Source organism: Microplitis mediator, chromosome 6, assembly GCF_029852145.1.
Source record: "Microplitis mediator isolate UGA2020A chromosome 6, iyMicMedi2.1, whole genome shotgun sequence".
Taxonomy (NCBI): Eukaryota; Metazoa; Arthropoda; class Insecta; order Hymenoptera; family Braconidae; genus Microplitis; species Microplitis mediator.
In genome coordinates, this window is record NC_079974.1 from 19,782,773 (window position 1) to 19,796,723 (window position 13,951).

Here is a 13,951-nt window from a genome sequence, read left to right on the forward strand (position 1 = left end):
TTCAAGTTCTTCATGTTTATAACAATCAGCAGTAAAAATGTTTATTCCCGTTTTATTGGTAAGTTTCATAAAATTTTTACCGCGCATTTTAAATTTGAATTAATGTTCTGTACTCTGGGGATATTTTTAAGAATACTAATAATTTTGCGCCGTATAAAAAAATGTTTGCTGGAAAATCATACACATATATATGTATATATGTTTATAAAACCACTGATAGACGCAGTATTTTTGACTCAGCTGCGATAGCTAGTACAACACATCATGATGAATCATAATATAACTGGTTGTGTTAGGGAGATGTGATTATTATACAGAGGAAGAGAAAAATAATAACTAAACGAGTATAGAGGAGACAGTATATGCGAAACTCTTTACTCTTATACAGATCATTTAAGAATATACTAGACAAATTAAATAAACATTGACTCCATTCGTTTCTTCGTCACATCATTCTTCCACGCAATAACAATAATAAAAATAAATATATATATGACATCTCCAAGTATTTATATATATATTCATATAAATATAAATATAATGTAACATGAGACTGGAATGTTTTATATCAAAGTCATTTGACGCAGTATGCACAGCTGCGATATCGAAAATTTACCCACTAAATAATATTATCGCATATATAAATAAATATATGCATGTATATAAAGCCAGTTACACGTTAATGGTCAATGGTTATTCAACGACGATCACCAAATCCGCTTGACCCCATGCAGCGACAACCGTTCAATTTAAATTATAATTTAAACTAAAGAATATCACGGATTATCTTTCAAAATAAATAATCAGGGAATCGTAATCGTACCTCGATAATTACGGATCAATGGTCCCTCAATTAGTACTCCAACAAATGTAATTGATAAATATATAAATAAATATATAATCACACAATTATTTATTTCCGCGAATCCACAATCTTTTAACTAACCGACACTTGGCACTAAATATAACACATGCACACACTGTACAATGGACAATTAAATCTTTGAATATATATTCAACTATTTTAGTACCAGTAGTAGTATATTTATTTAAATATATATATAATTAATCTCAAAAACTATTTTTAAAATTTAAATATTTGTAAGATATTAGAAAAATACGAAGAATTTACAGTAGATAGAGGTAAAATTTATGATTATTTATCAGTCAACACGTGCGTTTGTTTGAATCACTGGCCGATTGATTGTCACACTAATGTTCTTAAAATAAATAGTTATACTAATTGCAGTTGTAAATATATATATGTATGTAATATAAGAGAGCACAACCGATTGATACTATACGAAGAGTTATTCTACTCTGAACTCTTGTCTCCGGTTGTAGTGTAACATCAACTCGCAGCCTAGCCTGGCCCGCAGGACAGCACCGAGTACCGGCTACGGTAACCGCCGCGGTTGTGGAGATGGAGAGGGTTCAATTCGCGCGCGCCAGCGGGCAAAGACGTCAGGGAAATAGTAGAGGGAGGAGTGGGTGTCCCTCGTAACCTGTGAGATCTTGCACCCCTGCACATCATCTCTATCACTATATCTATTTCTACATCTACATCTGTATCTACATATATGTATAATTTAATTCAATACTCTGTGCATTACATATATATAGAAATTTATATGAATATATATTTATATCTAGATGAAACTGTGCTGATGCTGATACTGATGTTACTACTTTTGTGTACAGACAAACAACAAAGTTGTAGTGCAAATGCTGATGTACTGCATTAAGATCTTTACAATGCAGTGACGCATTTTTACTCTTGACTACTTGACATTTTTTTTTTTACTACTTATTGCACAATTACTTATTGTTATTTTAATTTAAAAAATTATTTATTAAAATTTTTAAGTTATTTTTCATGAGTGAATGTAGTAGACATCAGACAAATTTAAAATTATAAATAAATGGAGTAAATAATTAGTAAAATTAAATTAAAAAAAAATACGCATTTAGAAAATTTAAAAATTAGTAAGTGTAATTTTTCGAAATATTTTTTTTTTAATTATTTATAATTTTAAATCTGTCTAATGTCTGCTACATTCACACTCGCAATATTTCATGGGTGTGAATGTAGTAGACATACAAATTTAAAATTATAAATAAATGCAGTAAATAATTAATAAAATAAAATTTTTAAAAAATACGCATTTAAAAAATTAAAAAATTAATAAGTGCATTTTTTGTAAATATTATTTTTTAAATTCTTTACTCTATTTATTTATAATTTTAAATTTGTTTAATCTCTGCTACAATCACACTCGTAATATTTCATGAGTGTGAATGTAGCAGACATCAGTCAAATTTAAAATTATAAATAAATGGAGTAAATAATTAAAAAAAAAATATTTCGAAAAAATACACTTATTAATTTTTAAATTTTTTAAATGTGTATTTTTTTAAATTTAATTTTATTAATTATTTACTCTATTTATTTATAATTTTAAATTTGTCTGATGTCTGCTACATTTACACTCGTAATATTTCTTGTGTTAATTATCCGTAAGAATTTAAAATAAAAAAATTTATTAATAATTTTTTAATGCATCAATAAATTATTTTTATTGAATACACGGAATTTAACATTAGTTTAAAAATAAATTATAAGTTAAAAGTATATATAAATAAAGAAGTTGTCAGCACACAATTTTTGATGATTAATTTTTTATGAAGAAAAAAATTAAAATGACACAAGTTTACAATAAGTCGCTGGAAAATTAACTCGTACACTCGTAGGTGGTGAGTAACCGATTGAGTCATCATGGCTAACGACGAACTATGTGGGTAAATAATAAATAGATATGCTACTAATGTGTGTTTAAGTATGCATCTATATCAGTTTGTAAATGCTAATCGATTTAGGTATTAGTTAAAGTAATGTGTAAGTTTGTATGCAAGCACATTGTTATGTCAAGTGTTGAAGTTTGTAAATTTATCTTTGTAAGGCAGCTGTAAATTTGTCATGATTTTATATTTCAATTACGGCAATTAATTTTCTGGCTGACGTTCGCTAAAGGTCACGTTAAGTTTAAGAAAAATAAAAGTCAAAATCAAAAGACAAATAAATAATACAGGATATTATTTATGTTGGGAAAAATTTAAAGTTGGAACATGAATTATATTTTCTATTTTACCTGGAAAATTTTTCAATATGTTACAAAGTTATTTCTCTAGATGGCAGAGTTTACCGTAGGCTCCTTGCTTATCAGCTTTATTTTATAAAATTGAAATTATGATAAATTTTTTATTAAATAAAATATTAAAATGCTCTTTTTTATGAAAAATGACTTTTTTTGCCTTCCTGTAACCCAATTTTATTGAATTTTTTTTTGTTGCATTAATTTTTTATAAAATTTAACTTTGCGTAACTTGTCGTCTGGAAAATTCAGTCTAAATTAAATTTACAAAGGAAGAAAAAAGAAAATAAGGGAGAACGACTGAGAGTTATTGGCATCAAGTTGAGTCTTATCTCTCATATTATAATCGGGCGTTTTTGTATGACTGTAAAATCTGGTAATTCTGTACATACATTTATATATAAATTCTATCGATTGAATAGATGTCTACTGTGCTAAATCTGTATATTTGCTTGACTTCTATTCGTGTATTCGCTTTTAGATGTGGTGGGTATGTGGCATGTGGGCCTTCCAGTATGTAGGTCACTAGACTACATAACCCATACATACTTCCGTCTATCTGTTCTTTCTTCTTCTTCTTATTCTTATAATTCTCTTGTTTTATCTTTTCCGTTTTTTGTAATTCACGTTAATTAATATCAATTTTTTTTTTATATAAAAAACCACAATTGGAGTATGATTTGAACGTAAACTCGGATTGATCAAATTAAAAAAAAATATTGTTTAAATAAATATGTATTTTAATTATTTTCGCCAGTTTCAATTTTCAAAAATATTCAGACCAAATTTTTCTGAATTTTCTATTAAAAATTGAAGCATGGCTTTGTGAATTAAAATGAATGAATTATTTAAACATATAAAAATCATTTCCTTTTTTCAAAATACGCGCTCTAGGATGTCTTCACACTTAAGAGATTTTGCTTAGACTAACTTATTCTTTTAATATTATTTAAAACAGGTCTAAGTTCATTCAGAAATCTATTTTTTTAAAAGCTTGACATTGAAGTGAAAATAAATTGAAAACAATGCGGAATTTCGAAAAACTTTATTCGTAATAATTTATAAGGAATGAAATTATCTACAAAAAAAACTCTATGACATTTTGTGATAAGACTGATAGTTTCATCGGAAAAGTGAAAAGATCTCAAAATTTACTATAAATTTGACTTTAAGCTCAAATAACTTTTGAACAGTTTGATTTATCAAAAAATAATAAAAGATTTTTTTTTGTAGAGCGTTCAATTTCTGACAAAAATATTTATTGTGCATAAAAATCCGTTGATTGGTTTGTGAGCTAGAAAATTTAAAAAGAAAGAAATTTCTTTTCCCGTGTTATTTAAATGGAAAATAGAAAAATGGATTGAGGCAAACCTTAATATTATTATGAAGAGCTCAAATTGGCGCCAAAATTTTTATTTTTAGTTATGCTTTCAATTTTTGAATACCATAAAAAAAAATTGTTTTTTTTTTTTGAAACACCCTAATAAATATATAAATGGGCCTCAATCGCTCATCGACCCAAGTACCTAAGGTCATCCCGTACGAAAAAAATATATATGTGGGCAAATTGCATATATAAGACATATATGCCTCCTATATGTCTCATATATGCAATTTGCCTGCATATATATTTTCGTATGGGATAAAATTTGATCTATACTAATTTCTTTTTTCTCAAGTAAACATATATGATAGAGGTACCGTTTTTGGCCACTTTAAGGCCAATTTTGGACACTTGCAAAATTCTAATAAAATAATTTGTAAAAGACCCAGTAACATAATCAATTTTTTAAATCTGTTTGAAGATACTTCTATCCCACTATTAAAATAAAAATTTTATTTTACACTTTTCCATTAATTAAAATAAAGGATTAAATGTCCAAAAGTGGAGCAGTGGCCACAAATGGTACCTCTACCCCACATATTTATTAAATGTAACTTCAAAATAATATTTCGAACAGATATTTATTAAAAAGAAATATCAAATAAAATGTATATTAGAATAAAGATTAAATTTTGTACCGAGAATCCAACATATTCAAATAAAATATAAATAATTTAACTAAAAAAATTTTTACTATGACCTTGTAATTTATTTCTTTGTACTTGAATAACGATCGGTATTAAATCAGCATAAAAGAAAGAAGAAATATTAAAATTCTTGACAAGATTATTATTCGTCAAAGGAATGCATGTACAGGAATAAGAAATATAAGAAAGAAAAAAAATAATAAATATAGGAATGGTTTATCAAGCTCACGTGACAAGGGATATTTATTTATTCAAGGGTAAGGTCACGGATCGCGACAATGACGAGACTTTATACTGCCTTAGTGCTAAAGACTAAAGAAGTAAGCATGCGCTAAAGATTCTTCTTATTACTATTATTATGTATATGTATTATATATATATATTTTTTTTTGTTACACTAATTCTCATACTCAAAAGACTTGAAATTTTTTTGACGTCCATTCTTCGCGCCAACTATACATCACTTAATGTTACGCGGTACAAAATATCATCGTCACGAACCTTTTAATGAGTGTAACATATATACATATATATATTCAAATGTATAGTAATAGAGCAAGTGGATGAGAGTGCGTGTTTTTTAAAAACCACACCAGTCACGCAAATTCATAATGTAATCTTGAGTAACTATCTCTGAATTCTGAACCGGGTTTATTGCTTTTTTTTATTTCTGGTTTATTACTTATAAAATAACATACATATTTATGCATTTTATATGTTCTATATACTATTTATTATTCATAATTTTATTTTTATAAAATAATCGGAGTAATTAATTTTTATTTTTGCTCCAAGATAATTGAGTGTCAATAGTTTGCAGTTTATTTTATTTTATTTTTTTTTTATTTATGTAATATTCATGTTTGATGTTAATCAGGATATATCGCTTCGACAATAACTATCGATCGTGCGGATGTATGATTTTAAGAAACCACACGATGAAAACGAGTGTACCAGGTCACAGGAAAATCGATTGAACCAACAGATATTTCAAATCGTACTCAATAATTATTTAACAATTATGTGATAAATTTTTTTTTCATAAAAAAATGGGATATTGCAATAAATATAAAATTTGAAATTTATTGTGTGAGAAAAAAAAAAATATATTTTGTCGGACAACAGCTTTCTGTAAATACTCAGTAGTCTAGTAACTATGTAATAAATATATATGTGAATATCTATGTAAAGGGCACCCGGAAGTTCGGGGGTACAAGAGGAGTATCAGGGGGTGAGCAGGTGGGGGCGTAACCGAGATCAATACGAGCAAAAGCTTGGTACGGTCGCGAACCCTTGAACGATAAACGATTTTTTTTTCTTCGTAACGATAATAATATAAATACATTAAACAAAAAAATTATGTATATATACATAGTATATGTATATATATATATATATAGAACATTTCGCGACATATAAGCTTATATACTCATCTACGTCACAGAAATACTTGAGTGCGTTAGTCATGTACGTAAGAGAGTATAGAAGTTATATATCTAATAATAAACTATTTGCATGCAGACACCCCATTATCTTACCTCAAGTGAAACTTTCATTGATTATCAACAAATGTAACCGTATCTACTGGGTTAAATCACTCGTGTAAAATTATTTATATATTTATTATTTATCCAACAAAAAATTTTATAAAAACCATTTTTTTATTGGTAACAAAAAAATTCTTTGTCATTCGCACACATAAAGCTATGAGGTGGGATTGATAAGGCAGCGCAGCAAAGCGATGATTAAAAAAAATTTATTGCATGAATTAACATCAAAATTTATTGCACATTTATTTTTCTTAAATATTTAATCATAAAAAGTAATAATAAAATTCTAGTGACAAAAATACATGATTGTTATTATTATTTTTTTTTATTATTAATTGATTAATTAACAATTTGTCTCGGGTTTATTATCTTCAGGCACAGGGTGACACTCAAAGCATATTGCATTTTTTTTTTTTTCAAAACTCATGATCTTGTGACAAGCCAGCGTGAGCAATTGCAGAAAATTTCAATTAACATAAGTACATGTACAATAATAAAATAATAATAATAATATGTATGGATGTATGTAATAACAACAACAAAATAAAGTGTAAATTTATTGCATTTGCATTTGCATATCCAACCAACTGATGCTCAAATTGATTCTGTAATAAATAATTGCATACATGAGGGGATTGTTTTCCTGATTGTGTGGCGGTTGAGAGTTCGCTGAACGTCTTGGCCGCCATATCGCAAGTCGTGCGAACCCGTACTTCGTCATTCTTCTTCTGTTCTATAAATTCTTCTTCACCTTCTTCTTGATCTATCTCTCCCCTATTTCTTCTCTTTCTTTCTTCTCCCTGTGTTATTATCTTATAATTGATTTATCTTGAACTTAAGTTATCTCACTCGCGTTTAATAATTTAACACTTAATTTACTTTCTAAAATTAGTTGCTCAAAACATTTCCTATTATTTTTCGTGTTTTCATTAGACATCTTCGTAAAATATTTTTAAATGACATCGCTTACAATAAATGATACTGAGCAAATATTTATTATATCTCGTATATATTTGCTATCTTTTATTTATTATTACAATAATAATAATGATGATGATGATGATCTTGATGATTAAGCATCAAAGCTCAATTAACAAAGTGCATAGCAAAAATATTATCTAACTTTGTATACAAACATTTTTTTTATCAGCATTTGATTTAAATTTAATTACTATTGTTGTTATTTAAAGGCTTTAATATCGAACACTTAGCATTTATAATTTTATTTAAATGTATACACAGCCAGTGAAGTCATAAATTTATTTAAATCTTAAGTTAAAGCATCGTCTATTATGAAAATTTAATTACAAAACACTTGTCGAGGATATTCTATTTTTTTAATTTTATTTTTTCTATATATATATAAACAACACAGACAATATTTTATTATTTAAATAATATAAGTGTATCTTGTATGACTGCTCTGTCTGTCTGTCTGATGTACTTGTATCGCGAAATATATATAAAAAAGTAAAGCTGAAAAGCGAGCGACTCGGTATCCAAGGCACTGGGCTTGCGCAGTAAATTCAAATTTCTCTTTAAGGATTTATCAATCAGCTGAAGGCAATCATTGTTATCGTAATAGTAGTTGTGGTATAGATTGGTATACTTAAATATGACATGTGATATATATTTTAAGCTTGGTAAATTAATAATTATTGGGACGGTAACACACTTTCATTGAAGATCAATTTTTCTTACAATTTTTTTTATTTAAAAATATTTTTTTTTCAAATGTCAAATTTTCAGTTCATTTCTTCATTAGTTTAAAAAATTAATTTTTATTTACATGAGTGATCATTCAAACTTTTTAAACCATTTTCAAAAATTTTTCATACTCCAAATTTCGATTTTTTTTTTGACTTTACCTACGTCATCTGTCCGATGCTACTGAGCAACACTTCAATACTCGCTTATTGCACTCACTGCACTCAATATATTTTTATGTTCACTTGCGTATTTAAAAGTTTTAAAAGTCATTTTTTATATAATTATAAATTACTTTAGTGTAATTTAAAAATTTATGTTATAATTTAAATAAAAAGTATGTGATTGTTATATTTTGAGGTGAAATATATAAATTGAAATGTCCCAGCGACGGTGAGCTTTCCTTACACCCTCGCAACGGCGACACCTGTCACTCCCCGTAAGACCGTTCTGTAATATCGAGTGAAGCCACGACTGCGCATATAACATTTACCCTTACTACTATTTTTTACATGCGCTTCATTGCCGGATTTTTCAATGAAATTTTCATCCTCTTATTTTTAAACCCTCTGCACATATATTTTTCTACGATAATTTAATTAATTTTCAAATTTTTCTAATAGTCGCTAATTTTTATAATAGAAATTTTTTTTTTTTTTTTCAATGATGAGATGAATTACTTTCCTAGGGTAGTTTTTTAAGAGACTGGATTTAAAGAAAGTGCATTACGTTGGTTAAATAATTTTGCAAATGTATCGTACTGCGGCGCCACCTTCTAAATGCTTGTTCATAATTGAAGTGCACTTGAATTGCACACATGTCAGAATTAAACTTGAAGCTTGGTAAGCATATGCAAGTGTAAGTATGTATATATTTAAATATATACATATATAGGTGACCTAAGTGAACGACCATGGGCTTTCTGGAGCACATGAATTTTCACCAGAAGGTTGCATAACTGAAAATTAAACCCTGTGTACACTTGGAGCTATAAAGAACACTCGATTTTTTTTCTTGTGCTTTTTGTGCCGAGGGTTCAGTGTTTTGATGACGAGGGTAAAATTTAAAGATGATTATAAATCTAAATACTGAGATGAGTTTTTCTCATTATAATAAAAATGTTGTTGTACTTTCTTTCATCTTTCATCTCTTTGCTTTTATTTTAGGCTTTTTTTTTATACCCACGGGAAATTTAGTACACTAGCTCGTGTAGAGGGAAGACTTTTTTTTTATAGATAATTAGAAAAATGAGTATTAAAAAATATTAGGGTGAATAAGTTAAATATTAAAGCTTTATATTTTTTACTGATAGTTAAAAAAAAAAGTGGGCGGAAAATTCAATCATTTTTTTGTAATAACAAAAAAAAAAGTTTGTTTAGAAAATTGTGTTTTAGATTAAAAATAAAAAAATTTCGCTTTTGATTCGTTTGAAAATAAAAGTTATTAGGAATGGAAAATAAAAAAAAAAGCTGTCATATGAAAAATAAACCAACTGTCAGGAGACCCTTAAATTTTGACACTTGAGTGATTCCAGATGAAAAATAAAAATATGAGTTGATATTTTTTAAAGAGAATAAAAAAAAATAACATAAAAATTTGTAATGCGAAAAAAAGTAAAGAAAAATTAGAATAATAAATAAAATGTATAATAAAAAATGACAAGTAAATTTGTATTGAAATTTATAAATAAACAGAATCAGCGGATAAGCTGAGAGTTGGTTTATTTTCAGTAGTATCGACCAATTGGTGTTAAGGTCAGGCACGCCCTGAGAGTTAGAGGGTCATGATAAGGGTGAGATTTGTCCTGAAAAAAATTCTCACTCCTCCGGTCCCTGGTTAATTAATTATACAAAAAAGAAATGATAAAGTAACTCTTCAGAGTTAAATAAGTACAGCTTATTTACTGATAATAATAATGATAAAAGTAAATAAAGTTATCATAATTAACTTTTTGACTTTGCATGGGGGTAGATTTTATCTGATCATGTACACATTGATGAATTGATAGAGCGTGTAAATGTGAGAACCACGTCCATATAAAATCGAGTTGATAACCCGTTTAGGGGTTTAATTTTACAACCTAGAATGTGGCGCCATCGGACGTAAATACAATGAGACGAGGGTAAAAGTTGTCGGAAGCAGAGGGTGCCCACGAAGAGATGTGTACCACCTGGCAGCGCCAAATAGTGCACAATTATTGATCAAAGAATAGATGCCAGTACGCAAAAGAAGTAAAAAAAAGTTAATTGACTTAATTTCATATTTTATTTTTATCATTAGGGGAAGAAGCAGAACGGGACGCTGAGAAAAATTAAATTTTCGTGAGGACGAATCTACGGTAAGTTTTTTAAATTTGACTTTTATTGGAAGAAAGTGAAGAAATTTTGAGTTGCCATGAAAGAAAATTTTTTCAACTTCCGGAAAAATGAAAAAATTTTCTTTGATTTCAACAAAATTTGTAAAGTAAGATAATTTACGCTCAATTCAAACATTGTAAAAAATCACCGGAGTAAGCCCAAGCGGTGTAGGTGTTAAAATCGGGGGTGTTAAATTTCAACACCGAAAGCGGTGTAAAAATAACGCCACCGCCGGTGTAAATATTCTTTACCGGTGTTAAAATATTTTACTTTGTGAATATTTTTACTTACTCGATCACTATACTTGTTAATAAATGATATTTTTTATTAATTTTCATAAATAACTGACATTTTTTGTGTTTTATGATCTTTAAAGTTAAAGCTACTCCGAGCGGACGCACTTTACCCTGCTTTTACACCGGTATTACTCCGCTTTTACACCGGTTACCCCGCTTTTACACCGATATTACTCTGTTTTCACACCGGTTACCCCGCTTTAACACCGGTATTTTTAACACCGGTGAATTACTCCTCCTACATCGGTGTAATTTTATTTTGACACCGGGCGGAGTTAAAATGATCCCATTTTTAACACCGCTCTTTTTACAGTGAATGGAAAAAGTTTATCACAATAGAATTACTGCGTGAAAAAATCCCAAAATTAATTTTTGGAAAAAATTTTGTTTTGCTCCAAATGATTTTTTACAGTTATCGAGAAAAAAAAAATAATAAGATTTAATTGAAGTACTAAGAGTAATGAGGTACACCATTTTGCTTGCATTTCTTCGATTTATCACCCCCCCCCCCCCCCCCCTCCCTCCTTTCTCTTGCTCTGTATATTTTAAATTCTATTAATCGTTATTTGTTAATACTTAGTATTTACTTGTATTTTATTTTTAAGTATCGGTTTAAAAGAAATAAAGAGGATCATAAAGCTTCTTCGACCGCAATTGCTTAGCTCGATGAAGAATTCCCGGAAATTATCTTGTCAATATTTCCGATCCCGAAGCTGACAAGACTTAACTCGATTACGATGAGCAATGATAGGAATACGGATTTTTTTTCAGCTCAGAAGGATAAAGATTAAGTATTTCTTGAGAGAAAGGATGAGAGCTTAAATAAAAATATAAAACGTTAGAATAAGAAATAGAAAAAAAATGCAATTCACTCGATAGCAAAATCAATTTTTGTCGTCGATCTATTGACGATAAAAATTGAATCGTTCTTTTACTTTGTCATTTGCTATTTTTTTTTTACTGGAGAAAAATATAAGTGATAAACTTACAAGGAAAATGGCCAGGAGGTTTCGAGCTTCTGAGACGAACATTTTTCATGCTTTCCAGAATGCCGAGCCTCATTTCCATGGCAACTGTAAAATGTATCAACAATAAAATAATAATAAACAAAATATTTGTAAATGAAATTGAAATAAATTACTCGGCCGTGTAATTTCTCTAAATTTTTTTAATTGAATCCACTTAAAACATGCGTTCATGCTAACAAAGTAATTTCAAAAAATAATTACTAATTAACATGTAAAATAAAAATTAAACAATTAAATATTTAAAAAAAAAACTAAATTTTTGTTCCTTTTTAATTTAAAAGTTTTTTGCCGCGGAAATAAATTGGAATAATTTAAATTTAAATTATTGAATTATCACTTGAGAGACAATTTTGAATTTATACGTAACAGGGAAAAATGAATTACACTTTTTTTCCATTATGCTTAATATTGTAAAAAGTTTTGTTTGCGTGACATGTCTTTACTTTTACCAAAGGCTATTAGACACTTTTGACGTTTAATTTGATGGATACTCGCCAGGGCATAGTTTTTTAGCCCCATTACTTTTTTTTTATGTCTTTACCGTCTCACGCGTAACTTGATGATATAAAAAAAAAATATTTTTACCACAAAAGTGGCATTTTTTTCCCGTAGCTTTTAAATACTATAATAAATCATTTTTATTAACTAAATGTACGTGAAATTATTTACATTATAAGTGGTTAGTGGATTCACGTGGTAGCTGAAAACTCGTTAAGAGTGTCATTATACCCGGGGAAGAGAAAGGAGGATAAATTTTGAATAATTCATGAGCTTAAAGTTAGATTTACATTGAGCCAAAGAAACCGAGTAATATGATAACTTGGACTTGTAACAAAGAATCTTTGGGCAAATAATTATGAATTTATTAACTAATAAATAAATTTAACTGTCCATTAACATACGTATGTTTATCTTGTATACGCACGGAAAAATTTAGACAATAGATTTAATATAATCTAGGGAACTGCAGAGTCTGACAACCTGGCTACAGTTTAAATTTAAATTCAAATTTAAGTTTGTATCGAATCTTTTATTCTGGTGGAGGAAAAAATCCCAAGGTAAGATCGATTGTATGATTCAAACTTAAAAATTTCTTATTATTTAGAGGAGGGAGGAGCAAAACGGGGTACTTAAGGAAATAGTGAGTTTTCGGGAACGTTAAATATTTAATTTTTTTAATTAGAAAAAAAAAACAATATCATTTTTTGGGGGCAGAATAGGGTACTCCCTAAAAAGGTAAAAAAAAACTTCTGGAATTTAAATAAATTTGATTAAATTAAATTTTCTTATTAGTAATTTACATGAAGAAAAATTGTGATTCACATAACTACACTGTAAAAAATTCACGGAGTGAATGCGGAGTGAATGAATTTTTAATTATTCACTCCCCTCGGAGTAAAATTCACGCAAACATTTGCACACACGCACACACACACCCGCACATACGCGAACTTGCACACACGCACTCGCACACATGGACTGTTTAACAGTTAAATATAAATGTTAAAACTTCGGACCAGAGTGAAATGGGAGTGAAATAAAATCCGCGTCATTCCGAGATCACTCCGCTAAAAAAAAACTCCCAATTCACTCCGCATGCGAAGTGATTTTTTTTAAAACTCCGGAACTCCGAATGGCGGAGTGAATGCCGAGTGAATTCGGATTGAAATTAAATCCGGATTCACTCCCGATTTTTTACAGTGTATCGGTTGTAAAAAAAGAAAAAAAAAATTTAATAGTTTTTATCGCAAAACAAGTCATTAATATTTTTCAACTGACACTTTCGATTTTTGAAAAAGTTTAAAAAAAAAAAAATAAATAAATAATGCT

General features: G+C 28.4%; 1 protein-coding gene across 8 annotated transcripts in view; it reads right to left on the minus strand.

Annotated features, from left to right (window-relative positions):
* LOC130669557 (potassium/sodium hyperpolarization-activated cyclic nucleotide-gated channel 2) overlaps window positions 1-13,951 on the minus strand; it is a 185,714-nt gene that overhangs the window by 98,592 nt on the left and 73,171 nt on the right. For 6 of the 8 annotated variants that reach the window (XM_057472521.1, XM_057472524.1, XM_057472522.1 and 3 more), the window contains exon 3: window positions 12,083-12,166. The exons of 1 other annotated variant lie outside the window; for it this stretch is intronic. In XM_057472521.1, coding sequence (XP_057328504.1) covers window positions 12,083-12,166 — 84 coding nt within the window. Of the gene's footprint in view, window positions 1-7,359; window positions 8,879-12,082; window positions 12,167-13,951 lie in introns of those variants that run through there. One more of the 8 variants, XM_057472523.1, reaches the window with a different exon arrangement.